At 44.5% G+C, this 14,565-nt stretch overlaps 1 protein-coding gene across 10 annotated transcripts in view; it reads left to right on the top strand.

The window, feature by feature from the left end:
* Window positions 1-14,565, top strand: part of ABCA4 (ATP binding cassette subfamily A member 4) — a 111,792-nt gene that overhangs the window by 48,167 nt on the left and 49,060 nt on the right. For 8 of the 10 annotated variants that reach the window (XR_016018664.1, XR_016018663.1, XM_088791340.1 and 5 more), the window contains exons 21-29: window positions 2,234-2,475; window positions 3,109-3,233; window positions 3,714-3,812; window positions 4,635-4,821; window positions 9,229-9,323; window positions 10,821-10,853; window positions 12,232-12,337; window positions 12,455-12,529; window positions 12,787-12,956. Coding sequence is in view for 8 of the 10 variants with exons in the window: in XM_088791340.1 (XP_088647466.1) it covers window positions 2,234-2,475; window positions 3,109-3,233; window positions 3,714-3,812; window positions 4,635-4,821; window positions 9,229-9,323; window positions 10,821-10,853; window positions 12,232-12,337; window positions 12,455-12,529; window positions 12,787-12,956 (1,132 nt within the window). In the remaining 2 variants the exon portion in view is untranslated. The remainder of the gene's footprint in view (window positions 1-2,233; window positions 2,476-3,108; window positions 3,234-3,713; window positions 3,813-4,634; window positions 4,822-9,228; window positions 9,324-10,820; window positions 10,854-12,231; window positions 12,338-12,454; window positions 12,530-12,786; window positions 12,957-14,565) is intronic. The other 2 variants (XM_088791342.1, XM_088791343.1) reach the window with 2 other exon arrangements.

Below are 14,565 nucleotides of genomic sequence, written 5' to 3'. Positions count from 1 at the left end.
TGCCTAGAGCTTCCAATGGTCAAATATTCCAGCCCGGATGTGCTCCATGACCCAGGTAGGTTGTGTGGTAGCCAGAAGAGGTGGCCACCTTGGCAGAGTGGGGAGCGAAGGGCAGTCCTTGGGAGGAAATGGGAGCAGCACACCACAGGGCAGCAGGTTTTCTTCCCAGCTTTGCAGACACAGAAACTGAATTCTCTCGACTCAGCCAAAGTCAAAGACTTACATTAACCAAGATCAGAATGAAAATATGCTAATTTATTTCAGAAGCTCTGCTGGATTCCAGAGTTGGGGCTTTCATCTGCAGAGAATACTTCTTTTTAGTAATTAGGCCCTCTCAGGAGAATGAATTACACATCAGAAGACTGCTCAGCCTGGGCTAGAATGGAATGTTCCAAAGAGATAGTCAAGCATAGTGGTTAAGAATAACCACAAGCATTAAGTCCAAGCTTCATAATTTGCTGACTGAGTAGCTTTGGGTAAATACTTATCATCTTTGCACTTCAGTTTCCTCATCTGCACAATGAGGGGAATAATATTATTGACCTTTTAGGGTTGTTGAGAGAATTAAATGAGTTAATACATGCCAAGTCTTAACCCAGTATACAATTTCTGATTAAGATTTAACAACACCCTAATTTCAACATTTACAAATCATCTCTTACCTCAAACTTGTATAGCCCTCTATACTTTAGGAAGCACTTAACATGCATTGTTTTATTTGGTTGTCACTATAATCTCATGAGGTGGATAAGGCAGGGATTAGCCCTGCCTGGGGGAAACTGAGTTCACACAGCTTGGGTGACTTGTTTAAAGTCACAGGCTTCTGAGTCTTGTTCCCTGGTTTCAGCTTTCAAATCTAAGACCCAGGAGACCAACTTCTCACTGTCTTCCAGTTTTCAGATGGCTAAATGCATCTGTTTTGAATTGGCTCAGTTTTAGAGGATGACATTTTCTGATCTAGTCTGCAGAGTCTAAAGGAACCTGTCCACTGGGGTCACATGTTGTGTGGTACCAAGAAGGTCAGTGCCACTTCTCAAGGGGATGGCTCACAGCCAGTGACCACTAGAGGGCAGCAGAGTCAGGACAAACTGGGATTCTAATTGTGAACTTGGCTCTGGCTAGGAGAGTGGACTCCAGGCTGGATGGGGGCATCAGGGATAGACATGATAAGAGGCAGCAGGGGTCCAGAGGGAGGGCCGGCCACAGCAGACATCAAATCTGAGCCCACATCAGGAGAAAATAGACTAGAGAACTAGGACTCTGGCATCCCATAGTCAGTGAGCCTGGAGTTCTCTGCCCTCTGAGCAGCCCGTCCTGCTGCATCGCAGGTGCCTGAGAACACTAGCTGAAAGGATGACAGAGCTGATGCAACCCCCTTTGCAGCTGCCCTTGTCCTGGGATACTTTAGAAGGGTTAAGAAAGCAGCTGGGGACCAACGAAAGATTCCCCAGGCTTTCCCTTTATGTCCAACAACACATTCTGCAAATGAATATTAAACAGTAATGACAAACTATAGCTTCAGCATAACTGACGACTTGCAATGGTTGATAAAGCACATTCACGTGTGTTAACTTATTTGATCTTTATAACAACCCTGTGAAATGTTCTCATTTTCATTTAACAGATGAGTAAACTCAGATTCAGGTAGATAAATCACTTAGCCAAATTTATCTAGTAAGAGTCAGGATTTAAACCCAGGTCTCCTAACACCTAGTTCATTAGTCTTTCCACTACTTCAAATCATACAAAGAAGACTAAAATCACCCTTCTCACTTCATCCCCCATCCGTTACCCAGCTCTACCTGCAGTGTTAACCTCTGTCAACAGGTGGGCAATCTTTCAGAGCTTGGCAGTTATATGTGTGCGTATAAAATATCATGTTTCTTTGTATATGATATATGTACTCGCTAACATAAATGTGATCTTATTACACATATCGTTCTGCAACTTCATTTTTTAAATTTAGTTATACGTTTTAGACCTCTGTCAATGCATTTAGGTCTATCCTGTTCTCGTTAACTTTCATAGAGAATTTTTAAGTGATTTCAGGCAATTCTGTCTATAAATGATTTACACTGAAAAAAAAAAAAAGAATTTTAAGAGTTTGTTAACCTCCCTGGCCTGAGATTTTGTCACTGACTTCAATGGACGGAAGACCAAAGCAGTAAGAAAAAAATAGCATATGAGATTCAGACCTTGTGCGTGTTTTTCTAAATTATTAATTCACTCTCAGGCAGCACCCAGCAGAAAAAAGAAACCATTGGCCTGCGACACCCCTGTTTGGATCCTAGCAAGGAGGCCACACAGACTGCCCAGGGCTCCAGCACCTGCTCTGCGGAGGCAGCTCCTCCTGCCGAGGGCCAGCCTTCCTCGGGGCTCCACACGGGAGCTCGGCTCGTCATCCAACACGTGCAGGCACTGCTGGTCAAGAGATTCCACCACTGTGCCCGTAGCCACAAGGACTTCCTGGCCCAGGTATTGCTGAAGGGTTTGGCTGGGCTTGGCGGCTCGCGGCCAGTGCCTGCCTGCCCTCTCCTGGCCTCTCCATCCTCTCCCAGGCTTTTCTGTGCATGTGGGCTCAAACGCAGCAGGGAGCACCCTCTTTAAGTTTTCTCTCGGCTCTGTTTCCTCCTTCTCAACCTTCATTTTGATTCTTGGTTAGCACAACACTTTTCTGTAAGTATTTGACCTCACTTAGCAGAGAAAATAGAATAATAGTGAACATGTTAATATTATTTTTACAATGAAGGGTAAAGTCATGTTTTCATTCATTTTTGCAATGACCCTACATATCCAACTCGTTGTCCTCTTTTTTTCTTTTTATGCTTTTTTCTCTAGAAAAAGAAACTCTTGTTCACCTCTGGCTAAACACTGGCCTACTCAGTGTGCAGTGTTGGCCTGCTTCAACCATTCTTCAGTGGTTACCAGATCATTCCATTTTCTCCTACACATCTGACCTTTGCACGTGCCGCCCATAATGTTCCCCAGAAGCCTGAGCTTCCACCAGGGCCCAGTTATGAGGCTTCAGGATAAGTGTGTGTGTGTGTGTGTGTGTGTGTGTGTGTGTGTGTGTGTGTATTCCGTGTCGCCATGTTTATTTTCCCACAGATTGTGCTTCCGGCCACTTTTGTGTTTTTGGCTCTGATGCTTTCCATCATCATCCCTTCTTTTGGTGACTATCCTGCTTTGACCCTTCACCCCTGGATGTATGGGCAGCAGTACACCTTCTTCAGGTGTGTAGACTCGTCCCCAGAGGTCATCATTTGCCTCCACGGGTTCCGAGGCTCCTAGGTCACATGCTGCTTGGTGGGGCTCTGACCTTCCCACTCCCTGGGACAGTCACCAATGTGGTTGGAGTCCTCAGGCACCCTCAGAAAGGAAATTAAGGGAACTGCCACTTGGGAAAGGTGATCCCAGTGGACAAGCAGAATTGCCAGGAATAAGGAAAGAGAAAGTAAAGGTTGGGTGAGTGCTTGAAGCTCCGTCTTTGTCAGATCCAGACATAATATGCCATCAAATCACTAGGCATGTTCAGGGAGCCTACCCCCTTTCCAGGAGACCTATAACCACCCCAACATAGCATTCTGTACCCTGTGTACATGCCTGGCACATAGTAGCCACTCAATAAGATGCTTGTCGAGTTGCATGTTGACTGCTTTGTCCCTCTGTCCTAGTCACATGTCCATTGAGTAAGCCCCTCTCACTTTGTCCAGCATGGACCAGCCGGGCAATGAGCGGCTCGCAGCACTTGCAGAGGTCCTCCTGAACAAACCAGGCTTTGGCAACCGCTGCCTAAAGGAAGAGTGGCTTCCGTAAGTCCCTGTGCACCCCTGCCCTGTGCAACAGCTGCCCTGGGAGACCAGATGGTGGGGTCCCGGGGTGGCAAGGCTGGGAGAGGCCCCAACTCAATCCTGCTCCATATTACACAGACACTTCCGTCTCCCTGACCAGCACTCACCCAGCTTCTCCTTCAGCACCTGCATGCAAAGGTGTTTACTACCTCTCAAAAAGCCCCTCCATCACTGGACAACTCTCTAGTTCTATAATTTCCAATATTAAAAGTTCCATACTAAGTTGACATATGCTTCCCACAACCTATTTAAAGGAATCTGAACAGGGTTAGGAGGGAGACGGGAGATGTGCTGTTGGGTATTTGAACCTAGATGGCATTAATTACAAATATGGCCAACTTTCCATTATTGCTGTAAGTATAGAGAAGGGCGTTGCAGAGGGCAGTTGAAATCCACCAAGAATTTTAAAAGGTCAATACAATTTTAATGCTTTTTCGTCCAGTATTTTTCAGAGCTATTGATAAGGACCAAAATAGATTAATTTCACATTCCTCTTTTATTTCTTCTCTTAACCACTAGAGCCACCAGAGGAGAAAAAAGAGATAAAACCATCCACAAACTAGATGACTATTCCCTAGCCCCACACCTAGTGATTCAAAATACTTTCCTCGTCTTCATGTTTCTTGAGCACAAACTAACCCGTAAGAGAGTAAGAAGAAAACGCGTGGGTCTGAGGACAAGGAGAAAAGGCTGTGACGCAGACAATCGGGCACGATGTCTCATTTCTAGGGAGCTCTCTCAACTTTCGAGCTGACTGTGAAATATTTTCTTGTCTTCCATGAGGGAGTACCCCTGTGGCAACTCAACCCCCTGGACGACCCCTTCTGTGTCCGTGAACGTCACCCAGCTGTTCCAGAAGCAGAAATGGACGCCAGACTACCCCTCACCTTCATGCGAGTGCAGCACCAGAGAGAAGCTCACCATGCTCCCCGAATGCCCCCAGGGTGCAGGCGGGCTCCCGCCCCCTCAGGTACCATGACCTCCATGGAAACCAGGGGCCCTGAAGCTGCCTGTGAAGCATGGCTTGGGGGAGATACATTGTGCCTCCTGAGTGTCTAGCCAGCTAACATTTCAAACTGACAGCTGAATGAAGGGCTAAAGGAGGCTCTGGGTTCTCTCAATGGGGCTTCCCAGAGGGCCCTGTGCAGCCACTGGAAGGAAGTCATTGACCAAGAGCTTCCTTTTCCACCAACTACTTCCTGTTCAATCTAGTAAGAAAATATCTTTAAACATTGAAAAAATTATGCGTCAAGTATGCTCATTATAGAAAAATTATATAGGAAATATAGATAAGTCAGAAGAAAAAATCATCCTATCACTCGGAGACAACCACCAATAACATTTGGTTTTTATCCATTCAAACTGGATTATATTCAAAATGCTGTCTCGAAACCTGCTATTTTCACTTGCTAGCACATTATGGACATATGTCCCTGTCAAATACACATCTACATCATCCTTTTTAAAGCCTGCATACTATCTCACTGTTTGGGTTTACTTTAATTTATTTAACTAATCTCCCATTCTTGGACCTGTGGGTTTTCAGTTTTCTCCATTATAAACAATATTGTAGTGTCCATTCAAATGCATATATGTTTGCACACTTATTAACAATCTTAATTAAGAAGCTTGCCATGTGCTGTGTAACTGACATGCATACACATGCACACACACAACACACACGCATACACACAACACACACACACAGCCAACAACCTGTGTTTTGCAGGGACAGCAACAATCTTGGCTCTGAGTAGCATTCTCTCTTGGGGTTCTGAACTCCAGAATATATCAGTGAGCTCCTCCCGGGGCTTTCAGAGACAGAAGGGGCCTTTGTCTTGGGTTGACAATGACCCCCCAGCTGACGTGCACAGAGTGGGCCCTTACGTGGTCATCTCTAATGATTTGCCAACAAATGAATGATTCCCAGACAGGCAGTGTGACATAATGGCACGAGCACAGGCTTTGGCATCAGAAGACCATGGGTTGGTTACTTGGTCTCTCTGAGCCTTAATTTCTCACTTATAAATTGAGGATAACTGTAATTTATTTCATAGCATTATTATGAGAATTCAATGAAATAATGTGGGTAAAGAAACTGTATTATTTAGAATTAGATTCAACTCAATGATGACAACCCAAAACTAACAGTGGATAAAATAAGACACACTTTGTTTCCCTCTCAGGTAACAGTTATGGGGGTGGTCCAAGACGCTCTGTTTTCTGCTCCTCCATAGTAAACAGGCCTCAACCTCTTCGGCCAAGATGGCACAATCTGCTTTCCAGGCAGCAGAATGAAAGAAGGGATGAAGAAAGAAAGAGGGCAAAGTGTGCAAATACTCTATCTTTTAAGAACGATTTCCAGAAGCTGCCACACAGCACTTTCACTTATACAGCTTTGGCCAGAACTGAAAGTCTAGGGAGACTGGGAACTGTAGTCTTTATTTGGGTGGCCTTGTACCCAACAAAACAGTCTATTACAATGGCAGACGGCAGAAGGGCAGAGCAGGTAATGGGGACAACTCAATTCTACCATATCATCAATCACAGTGCCTGGCTTATAAATGATTCTGTGTTTATGAGCATCTTATCTTTCTCTTTTCTCTTTTTTTATGTGCTAAAAGCATATACCTTTATATTTCTCAAGCACGATTATTTTCCCCTTGAATCATAACTCGGCCACTGCAGCATCACTCGGGGAGCTTGTCCCAATTCTCTGTACCCCAAGATGAAATTGTACTTCTATTGGGTTTGTTGAGAGCCCCTGTGGCTGTTTCTACTCTAATACATCCAGCCTCAGGACACAGAGGCTGTGACAATGCACCCTGAGTTCTTGGCTAGGGCAGCGAGGGAAGGCAAGAGTAGCTATGTAGAGATTCCATTTCCTCGGTGAATCCTAACTGCACAGCTGCCTGTCTAGCTTACAGAAACTTATTTTCAATGCTTAGTCCTCGGTCTCTGGGGGGAAAAAATTTAACAGGCCACTACAGCCAAAGTCCTGGAGAAAGGCAAAGCATTTCTATGATTTTGTTTCGCTTGTGCATTGCCTTATCATTTATGCCTCTCTTGGGAGCAAAATTGAACGTCACCCATCTGTACAGAAGCTGCTTCTTCCTCTCTCTCTCTCTCTCTCTCTCTCTCTCTCTCTCTCTCTCTCTCTCTCTCTCACACACACACACACACACACACACACACACACTCTCATAGTTACACCCACTCACTCAAACACACTTTCTCATTCAGCCTGGAATTAAGCCAGAGAGTATGTACGGGCTTGGTTCAGAGGTAGTAGACTGTCCTCATCTGGAAAACAGGGTGGGGGATGCAATCTTCTCTGAGGTCCCTTCTTTGAGGTCCTAGCATTGTTTGATTGGTGGTGGGTCCTGAGGCGGAAGTGCTCCATCCCTGACTTCTAGAATACATAGGGTTCTAGTTACAGGAGTATTTTATTTAACAGAATTTTTAGAAAACAGTTTATCATAAACGTCCCAGACACCAGCCGTTGTTCCAGCCTAGATTCCACCAGAGGAGCTTGACAGTTCCCACTGGGTGACAGTCTCAGCTTGAGAAACTTGGTGATGGAGCAAAAAGAGTGAAGGCTATGGAGTCAGACAGATGTAGGTTCAAATCCTAGGTCAACCAGCCGCAAATGCTGCAACATGGTCCAAGTTTGCTAACCTTGCTGAACCTCACTTTCTCTGTCTGTTTATTACTACTGTAAATTAAAGTAATAGTTCCTCTTTCATAAGGGTATGAGGATTAAGGGATATATTATAACGTATGTGGAACACTTAACACAGTGCCTGTCACACAATAAGCATTCAGTAGATCCTAGTTTCCTCCTAGCATTAGAGAGAAGAACGAGGTATAGAAAGTGAATTGAAGAAGCAAATGGGAACATGGGAGGGCGAGTCATAAAGTGAAGAAAAATGAGAATGTTATGTGATGATGGTGGTTTTAACACCACCCAAAATTCCCTCAGCTACCCAAGATTTTCTGACCAGAAACTAAACACTATGTATTCCCAAATTTAAAGTAATAGTGCCACCTGGTGGCCACATTCATGCTTCTTAACTCTCCAATGTCTTTTTGTTGTTGTTGTTGTTCCAGGTGTACAAAACAATGTAATAGTTAGACATTTCACCCCTCGCAAAGTGATAACCCCCTCCCCCAATCTATTGCCCCTCTGACATTATATATATCTATTACAATTCCATTGACTCTATTCCCTATGCTGTACTCAATATTGTATGTCAACTATAATTATATATATATATATGTATATGTATATGTATATGTATATGTATATGTATATGTATGTATATGTATACATGTATATAAAATCATGGGATATGGAGTCCAATGTCTTTTGAGTACTAGCTTCCGATCCTAGATGTATTTTGAAGTTATTTGTAAATTGTAAGGTACTGTTTGAATTCTTTCATCTATGTCACAAATTTATTGTTTCTACTGTATGCCAAGTACTATTCTGGGTGCTGAGGACACCACAGCTAACAAGTCAGAGAAAGTCCTGACTCAGAGAATTTATATCAAACAGGTATACCAGACAAAAACAAGTAAACAGATCAATTAGAAAATTTCAGATGAGGACGTGGCGATAACACAACAGTGTACTATAATAGAGAGTGACTAGAAACACCAAGTACCTCTCTGAGGGATACAATTTGGGCTGAGGCTTGAATGATGATGAGCTAACTATGTGAGGTTGTCCAGGTAGCATTTCAGACAAAGGGAACCACCAGTGCAAAGCTGCCTCCGGAATGAGGCGCACATTTGAGAAACAGGAAGAATAGGCGGGGAGGGTGAGAAGGAAGAGGAGAGTGACAGCAGGTGAGTCCAGAGAGCAAGGCAGGGCCAGATCACGAAGGCTGTATCAGCCTTGGTAGTGAATTTGGATCTGATCCTAGGGTGTATTAGAGTGTGCTACGCAAGGTGGCTGGGGTATCTGATTTACATTTTTAAAGCTCAATCTGGCTTCTGGGTGAGGGATATCTTATGGAGGGCCAACAGTAGAATCGGGAAGACCAGTTTGGAAGTTTCTGTAGAGGTCTAGGCGAGGTGTAGGTAGAGGCTTGGGTTACGGTGATAGGGGTGAAAATGGAGAGATGCAGATGTACTAGAGATTGATTTGGGAGCTAGAGCTATCCTGTCTTGTCAATGAATTGGAGAAAAGAGAGGGATCAAGAATGAGTCCCACATCATCGATGCGGGGACACGGGAGATGCCAGGGCTTTCTTTGGTAGCTTCATTTTCCACCAGCTAGTCCATAAATAACTTTTGGGGAAGAACAAGCAGTTTCACAAACTGTAAGGCCTCAAATCCCAAAGCAATTAATGCAAATGTCTTATTGCCCCAGAGAATACAGCGCAGCACTGAAATTCTCCAAGACCTTACAGACAGGAACATCTCGGACTTCTTAGTAAAAACATATCCCACGCTTATACGAAGCAGGTATGAAGAGACCCTTTTATGCTTTGTATCCTGGTTCCCTACAGAGAATAACTAAGGACAGGAGATAATTTATTCACATGATTTCTCAATAATTAGGGCAGTGGAATTTGTTTCTTTTTCCTCATGTGAGGCCCTCATCCAACAGAAAAAGCAATTGAGATATATACAAGTACAATGCAACGGAGGATTAATTTTGTTTTTATTTTTTGTTTTGTGTAGGCCAAGTAGCCTTAACGTTTAACCCATGTGCTATTAAAAGTAAAATACGAAAGTCTACAATTTATTCAATAATGCAACCTCATATTTTAACTAGTTAAGACAGAAAAGGTTTGGAGGGATGCGGAAGAGTAAAGGGGAAAAGGTAGAGGAAAACAAAAAAAGAAGGAAAAATAAGAAGCAAAAGGGAGAAAGGAAAAAAAATAGACCAAGATAGGATAGAGGCAATGGGATACTGTCTGAGTGAGCCCACAGGTTGGCCAGGTTAGCTGCACCTGTGACACTCTTCTATCGCCTGTATCACTGCCCTTTAATATGCCAGTGACCTCTTGTATAAGTGTCTACTTCTCTCAGGTCTGCAGCTGTTCTTAGCAAGACGCAGCTGGGGACGAACTGGTTTCAGCAGCCCCTGTCAGCTATGGAGAGAGTATCCCAGGGGACCCTGATCCAGGCCTCCTGTGCTCTGGGGTTTTAAAATTTAAAAAAATACTGTCTAATTTTAGTAGTACTTTCAGTTGCTTCCCCTGTCAGAGCCATGCCCAAGGAATAAATGAACTCAATTAACTAGAACACACTGCAGATGGCGAAAGCAGCTGCCAAGGAGGCAGTGTCAAGCCAGCAGGTAGCAAAAGAAAGAGCGCCACCAAGCACAAAAATAAAAGCAGAGTGCATAGAATTTATTCAATAATGTGATAAACAACAACCATTCCAACCTTTGTTCTCAGCGGCAAATTTGCAATATGGAATTTTGGATTTTGTGCTTGGTGATAAAGATAGTTCATGGACTTAAACTATGAGATCTAAAATTGGCATCTTCTCATCTTATATCTTGTAATTTTACCCCCGGTTAGCTGGAAGTCTGTCTCTGAACTTTGGGCTTGGAGTAAGTCAGAACTTCCCCCAAGTGTGCAGGTGATTATTAGAGCCTCATTGGTGCAGGTGGAAGAGGAGAGGGCTGCAGCTTTCACTCCACACTGCTATGGTCATTGTCATATTGTCTGGTTCCAGATGGTCTGACAAATGACCTGACAGCAGGGCCACCCAGAAGGCCCAGCATGTGGGATGTGACTTGGAGAGTCAGCAGTAGAAAACATTGAGGGTTTTTTCTGCATGTGTATTCAGGCTTGGCTCCTGGGCTGGGGAGGTTTCCATATTGCTGGGATATCAAGAAATGCAGAAATGCCCCTTAAGACTGAGAAGCCCCAGTGGGTGTTTGGGAAGGAACGTTAACACCACTGCCAGCCCTGTGATATTCATTGCATGATTTGTTTTCACTCTCAGCTTAAAGAGCAAATTCTGGGTCAACGAACAGAGGTAAGAAACTATTTTTATCAGAAGTGAAAATCTCAAATTGATCTATTTAAAAGACGTGCCCATAGAAAAGCCACACCTCAAAGCCATGCAGACGGAATGTTCTGTATGTGCTCAGGAATCACAAGACACATCCTGGAAGGTATGTGACCAGGGACACCCTGGACCCAGAAGATGCTCCATGCTAGACCTCCTTGGAGTCCATAGCTGGGAAGTGGTACTCCCTGAAGACGTGCTCCAGAGCGTTCTCACTCAAGGGAGAGTCCAAAAGCTCAGAGCGTGTAATAGTTTACTCTGCCAATGAAAGGACACATGACCTGCCACTCCTTGGCCCATTCCTTTTAAGCCCCAGACTCGCCCCGTTCCTGAGGCATCCTGGAGGCGCGAGTGATTCCAGAGGTTTGGAGAATCCTCCAGGGATGTTCTAGAAGTGAGCTGGCCTCCCAGGCTCCCTCAGCAGCAGGGCCTCTAGAATGAATGTAGAGCTGATGTTGATTTGATTCTAGACTATAAAAGTGAAATCCAACTTTTTTAGGGCCTTAGTGGGAGCAGAACCTTGGATGGGAGTGGGCAATTTGAGTCCCTGAAAAGTAAAGGTTAGCAAATTAATTTTGTTTTGTAGAGGAGTTTGGCTTTCATCCTGCCGTTGAAGAGTTTTAAGCCAGAGAGTGACACACCCAGATATGTGTTTGAGCACGCTCACTTGAGACTTCCAGAGGAGTGTGGAGCATGGGTTTGAGCGGGACAGACGCAAGGCTAGGATCCCAGTTAAGGGGCTAGAGCTTGAATCAAGGCAGGAGGTGGTGAGGGGCTGCCCGAGGAAGGGCGGAACTGAGAGGCACTGAAAGGTGGCACCGCAGGGCTGGGCCTGATCAGATTAAGGTGAGTCCAGTGCTGCCAGAAATCCCTGTAAAGTACAGAATAGCACAGGACAGGAATCATTGTTGGGATGTGGGGAGGTCAGGGAAGACTTCAAAGAGAAGGTGATATATGACAGATGAGTCGGAGTTGGCCTGATGCTCAAGAAAGGGAAAGGCACCCCTAGCAAGCTAGCACCCCTGCAGAGGTAACCGAACCCATTGAGAGCTCACTCTAGAAGTGATTGGACATAGCCGAATATGCCATTCAAGGAAGGGCATGAGGAGGGGTTGAAGAGAGAAGCAGAGACCAAGCTCAGAAGGGATCAGGATTTCATCTGGAGGCAATGAGGAAGCATTAAAAGCTGGTTTGTAAAGTGGAGACATGTCACTCGCTAGTCCAGACACTTTGCCCAAAAGCACACATTTCCCTACAGAAACCGAGAGAGCTACGGGCCAGCATGAAGTAGCACAGACATTATGGTTCATGACACTTGTCTGAGGACTTCTTGTTCCCTTGTCAGGTATGGAGGAATTTCCATCGGAGGAAAGCTGCCAGTTCTCCCCATCACTGGGGAAGCACTTGTTGGATTTTTAAGCGACCTTGGCCAGATAATGAACGTGAGCGGGGTAGGTAAACAGGCTGGAGATTTGGGCAGGACTTTCACTGTGCCATGAAACAGAAATTATCATGACTGCTAAGAAGAAGAAAAAAAACCCTCTCGCTTGTTCCTTATGGTTTTCTAGGGCCCTATTACCAGAGAGGCCTCTAAAGAAATGTCTGCTTTCCTTAAACATCTAGAAACTGAAGAAAACATTAAGGTACTGGCCCCAGGTAACCTGCCCTAGAGCTAAAAGTTCACATGAGCTGGTTCCTTTATTTTTATTTTCCCAGCTTAATTAAATTCCATCCCTTCTCCTGTTGAAATCTAGCACGGAATGTCTTCCAGCTGCCAAACCCTTCCTCCCCCTCACATTCTTTTTCCTGCAGTTTGTTTTTCTTTAAACAGCTGTTGTTAGTGCAGCGCCCCTGGTGTCCTGTCCAGTGCAGCCTAACAAAGCCCATCTCCGCCCTCTAGGTGTGGTTTAACAACAAAGGCTGGCATGCCATGGTCAGCTTTCTCAACGTGGCCCACAATGCCATCTTACGGGCCACCCTGCCCCAGGACCGGAACCCAGAGGAGTATGGCGTCACGGCCATCAGCCAGCCCCTGAACCTGACCAAGGAGCAGCTCTCAGAGATTACAGTGTAAGCCGTCATGGCCCACGGCCTCTCGGCTCTCTTGTGACCCCCTCTTCTCTTTGGATACCCTGAGGGGATTTTCACTACTGTGAATGGCTGGGCTGGATGGCAAGGTGTTGTTAGTCAGGAAAATGTGATCATAAGACTTGTGACACTTCGTGCACCAAACTGCTTGACCATTCTTTCTCCTCATACTTAACCGTATTAAGAAAGGAAGTACATATTTGGTTCCGTTCCCTTTTGGCTCTTGATAAGAAGTTGCTCCCGGAGCTTACACAAATACTCTCCTTTCTAGCATGCAAAATGACTGCCGGGAACTGGGAAAGTTCAATAAATCTCTCATCTCCCCAGCAATAATTATCTCAGATTCCAGTAATTTCCCTCAGAGGGTCAGGCTTCAGAGATGTCGACGGAGCTTTGCCTTCCTCAAGCTTAGACTCTTACTGCACACCTTCAGGCAGTAAAAACATCCATCTTGTTCAATTTGTAGTGTGTTTGGTGAGATGTCTTTGTTAGCATAAATTTCTGGTTGGCGGTAAGGTCCTCAATTTCCTGTCCCCGTATACTCTGAGTGCCCTCAACACTGGGCCCTGAACATACCAAGTGTCATCGGCTGAAAGTTGGGCCCTGGCCCCTTGGGGACTTCCTCTGGACACCCTCCAAGGCCCTTGACTGAAGAAGGGACATAGTCTGTCCTGTGTTTTCTCACTCAGCCCAAGTTTCTGTACCTTCTGCCAGGTCTTTTGAATCTAAAATATGAAAGAGGAGTCTGTGATTATAAAATAGTGTATGTTCATTAAATAAAGTTTGGAGAACAGAGTTTAAAGACCTTAGTATCTATAACCCTACACAGTTTAAGCTATTTGTTCTAAACCTTTTTGTGCGTGTCCGTTTCTGTCATTTGTTTTACTCTTACTACGTGTGTGGGTCATGCTGTCTGTACTTTTATCAGGACAGTGACTGGCGCCTGCAGGACCTTTGTGGGAATTAGTAAAAGGTGCTTCTTTCTCTAGATGGGCACTGTCCCACATGAGGGCCATGACTTACATGTGAAGTTCAGGTTGGATTTCAGCCCACACTTGCCCCCCTCAGCTAGATGCCTTCTGCTTCCTCCAGGAAAGGGGGAATAGAGCCGAGTCCTGTATAACCGGCCTGTTCTCTTTTCACTTAAACTGACGTTATGAACATTTCCCCACATTATGATGTATTTCTTGGAAACATGTTTTAACAAGATAACTTACTTCTTTTAACAAAAGAAATAAATTTCATAGACCATGTGACTGTCTGCATAGAAAAGTCAAGAGAATCTATAGACAAATTATTAGAACTGATAAGAGCATTGCAGTATGAGATTAATATAAAAATCCACTTCTACATACCATCAACAGATAATTAAAAATGTAATAAAGTTTATCTAGACTTTCATGCTAACATGGAAAATATTCAGCATTAACATTAATATTAATATTTAATATTAGCATGGAACAGGAAACCCAAAAATATCCACTTAACCTTGACACAGTTTAAAACAATTGAATGAAATGACAGACATCAGGCTAGGGATGCAGATTCTGGAAGCTGTTACCTGGGGTGGGTGAGGCTCCCCAGAGCGCCT

Source organism: Rhinolophus sinicus, chromosome 14, assembly GCF_057876585.1.
Source record: "Rhinolophus sinicus isolate RSI-liver-muscle chromosome 14, RSI-T2T, whole genome shotgun sequence".
Lineage (NCBI taxonomy): Eukaryota > Metazoa > Chordata > Mammalia > Chiroptera > Rhinolophidae > Rhinolophus > Rhinolophus sinicus.
The sequence above is the reverse complement of the archived record's forward strand: the minus strand, read 5'-3'. Positions and strand labels throughout refer to the sequence as shown.